Genomic DNA, 3,687 nt, shown 5'->3' with positions numbered 1-3,687 from the left:
CCTCTTTGTATCTGTGGAGCAAGAGGGTATCTGGAATTTTGGACTACAAAGTTTTCAATCACTAGTTGTATCTTCATAGCTGTAAAATAATGCTACTGCTTCCTACCCTTTGCAAGTGGCTACATAGAACAAATCTTTCAATTTGTCTCTGGCCCATATCATGCTGTCTACAAAACCATATCTCTTCGGCCTTTAGGTAAAGTCCGTTAGCTACCCACCAAAGAAGATTTTAATATGTCACCCTCTAGAGTTCTCAGATCACAAGAATGGTGGATCTAATCATGACGCATGTCAAAGTTAAACAGTAACAAGGCCGAGATCAATTCTTGAGCAAAAGAACACCTCCCGTACACAAACGCACTGTCCTTGGAAAGACTTTTTGAACAAAGACTTGGCATCTGTTCTGAAGACACCATGCTTTTAAATAAATCTTCATCAAAAGATGATAACTGAAGTTTACACAGACATCACTAGGGGAATGCAAACGAATAGCAAACATGGATAATAAAAATTACAGAAACACACGGACGCCTGGTAATTGATTGCCTCGAGTTGCAAAATGTTGCACCTGGCACAGTTCTTCTTAACATGGTTGCTGCTGTGGCTGCGGCTGCGGCTGCTGCTCGCCTTGCCACGCCCAGACTATGTCCTTGAGCGCTGGCCTCATCTCCTGGTTCAAGACCTTCTGGTACTCGATAGTATCACCGTTTGTCTTCTTCAACTCCACGAGATGGAAGTCAGGGGTGACCTCGAATATCTCAGCATCAATGGACATCACACCTTTCCTTCCAGGCTTGAAGCTTTCCATCCTCATCATGCCACCATCTTTCTTGACGAGCTTCAGTCGCATGCACTTTGCGATGTCCTCGATCTTTGACACGATCGTCGAAGCCGAGTTGGTGGATGTGAACTTGGACTCCCTCTTCTTGTCATTGTCCTCAAACATACCGGAGAGGTCGAGTCCGGTTGAGAGGGAGATTATATCAAAAGCATTCAAGTTGGAGAGCTTTTTTGCTTCTTGTTCCTTGCCCTCTGTTGCTGAGTTGCTGCAGCTCAAGGAATCAGAAGTCGCAGTCATGTCAGCAGCAGGAACGGCATCTTTTGCTTGTAAATTGTATCTGAGCAGCTTTGCATCTAGACCCTTCCTGAACCAAGGATGTTCCATGATTCTCTCAATCGAGATCCTTGTGCTGGGGTTAGGATCAAGAATCCTTAGCAGAAGCCTTCGAATGTCTGAAGAGAACCAACTCGGGCATTTGAACTCTGCTTTCCCAATCTTCTTATACATATTCATCAGATTCTTATCTTGGAAAGGGAGATACCCAGCCAAAAGCACAAAGAGGATCACCCCGCATGACCAGATGTCAGCCTTGGCGCCGTCATAGCCTTTCCTATTGATTACTTCAGGAGCAACATAAGCAGGCGTACCACAGGATGTGTGGAGCAACCCGTCAAGCCTTCTGCATTCAGAAATGGTACTGAGACCGAAATCTGAAACTTTCAGGTTGCTGTTCTCATCAAGAAGAAGGTTCTCAGGCTTCAAATCACGGTGATAGACGCCCCTGCTGTGACAAAAGTCAACCGCGCAGATCAGCTGCTGGAAGTACTTCCTTGCAGCATCTTCCTTGAGCCTTCCTCTCTGAACCTTGTTAAACAGCTCACCACCCTTCACATGCTCCAACACAAAGTAAATCTTTGTTTTGGTCGCCATGACCTCATACATCTGAACAATGTTTGGGTGCTTCACCAGCTTCATCACAGAGATCTCGCGCTTGATCTGATCCGTGAGCCCGCCCTTCAGAACCTTCTCCTTGTCGGTCACCTTGATGGCAACGCTCTGCGAGGTCTCGATGTTGCGGGCATGGTAGACCTTGGCAAAGGTCCCCTGCCCGAGCATCTTCCCCATCTCGTACTTCCCCATCAGAATATTCCCCTTCTGCTCTCCCATGACGGCAGGCAGATGTATGCTACGCACACAGAACAGCAGCAGCGAACCCGAACCTTGCAAGGGAGCCTGCGGGCGCTAGATAGCCTCAACCGTCCCCTCCGAGGTGGTAATCTAAGATGATGGTTGAGATGCCACGTCGAACCCCATTGTGCAGAAGCACATGGAAGAAGAGGTGTGTTGTGTGCTGCTGTGAAGCGGTGTCATCAAGGTCAATCAAAGCAGGAACAGGGGCGGCTACCCTGCCGATTCCCTCGCAAGGTAGCTCTCTAGCATGCAAACACATCTCTCTGCATTCCCTAAGATGGTTCCTCCTTGTGGAAATCCAGGTACTGTCAATCAAGAAAGTAAAGGCATAACGTTAGCCATGGAGCAATCTGTAGTGGAGACAAATCATTCCGAAACTAGAAGATTCTTCTATATGCAGAAGAAGGGAAAAATCCCGAAATTAGAAGATTGTTCTATATGCAGAAGATGGGAAAATAAATCTCTTCCGCATACAGGACCACAAGCATATCATACCATAGAAAGTCGGAAACGAACGAAAAGCTAACTTGCATCCCTTAGCCGGATTAAGAGGGGTCTAAACTGCCATCAGATGCGTCCCTTAGCCCGATTGAGAGGCGTCTAAACTCCAACCAGATGCGTCTCTCAGCCGGATTATTAAGAGTGGTGTAAACTGCAATCAACCAGATGCGGTTGTCCAACTTTCTATGGCACCTAGCTGATGGATCTGTTTATCTCCGCGCATAACCAACCTATCACGCCAAAACTTTCTCACTGCCAAAACAGAGGAGACAAGGCCCGGAAACGCGCGTCTGACCAAGGAGCTAAACGAGGCAACCGGCACGAACGAACAACAGGAGAAGGAGAAGGACTATCTCCGCTCTGCACATAGAAATCTACTGCCAACTCTAGGAAAAAACAGGTGTTTCAGAGACCGCAGACGCACCAAATCGACGAGCCCCCTAGAGCCTAGATGACATGTTTCGGCCCGCTAGATGACATGCCTCGCGCACACAGGTCGCAGACGACGAATCACTACCAAACATACGGACTGCACTGGAACCGAAGACAGAAGCAGGGAGGCGTGGGCGAGTCCGTACCAGATCCCGGCGGCTGGCGACGCGAACGGAACCGCAGCAGCAGCCCCGGAGGTGGCTAGATCCCTTCCCTTCCTCCGCGAAGAACCGGCAGCGCTCGCGAGGAGGGCGGCGGGGTAGGTCTAGGGGAGGGAGGAGGGAGGAGGCGGATGCGTGGGCGGCGGGGCTGGGAGACGGCGGAGTGGTGGCAGATTTGCGGCTCTTCTCTTGGGGGTGGGAGGTTGAGTTTGTTTCTTCCTTTTTCTAGAGTCTGGTGTGGTGCGAGGGAGAGTGTTGTGCGGCGAAAGGTTCAGCTTGAGAGGCGGCTCCGTTTTATACGCGCCGCGGCGGCCAACCCCCCGCCCGCTAGGGAGGGATGGATGGATCCGTTCTCGCCGAGAGGGAGAGATATTCCTGCCCCGCAAACCGCCCACCCACCGCCCGCCGCTGTGGGCCGGTAAAATTACGTCCCCGCGGGGCCCGCCAATAATGCGCTGGCCTGTCCGCTGCTGCGACGGACGGACGGACCAAATTAGATCGGCCCGCTGCACCCTCCCACGGCCCTCCTCCGCCGTCCGTTCGGCCAACGAACCGGGTTTCGTATGTGTACGTGTGGATCCCGTGCCTGGCCCTTGTTTTACGTGCGTGATGCTACTCCAT

At 50.9% G+C, this 3,687-nt stretch overlaps 1 protein-coding gene across 1 annotated transcript; it reads right to left on the bottom strand.

The window, feature by feature from the left end:
* Window positions 1–376: 376 nt before the first annotated feature.
* LOC109765701 (CBL-interacting protein kinase 2) lies at window positions 377–3,450 on the bottom strand. The gene is made up of 2 exons (XM_020324484.4): window positions 3,052–3,450; window positions 377–2,277 (listed from the first exon to the last, which is right to left on the bottom strand). The coding sequence occupies exon 2, from the start codon at window positions 1,946–1,948 to the stop codon at window positions 584–586; it is 1,365 nt and encodes a 454-aa protein (XP_020180073.1). The 5' UTR covers window positions 1,949–2,277; window positions 3,052–3,450; the 3' UTR covers window positions 377–583.
* Between the last annotated feature and the right edge of the window lie 237 nt (window positions 3,451–3,687).

The sequence above is a fragment of the Aegilops tauschii genome, chromosome 2 (genome assembly GCF_002575655.3).
Source record: "Aegilops tauschii subsp. strangulata cultivar AL8/78 chromosome 2, Aet v6.0, whole genome shotgun sequence".
Lineage (NCBI taxonomy): Eukaryota > Viridiplantae > Streptophyta > Magnoliopsida > Poales > Poaceae > Aegilops > Aegilops tauschii.
The sequence above is the reverse complement of the archived record's forward strand: the minus strand, read 5'-3'. Positions and strand labels throughout refer to the sequence as shown.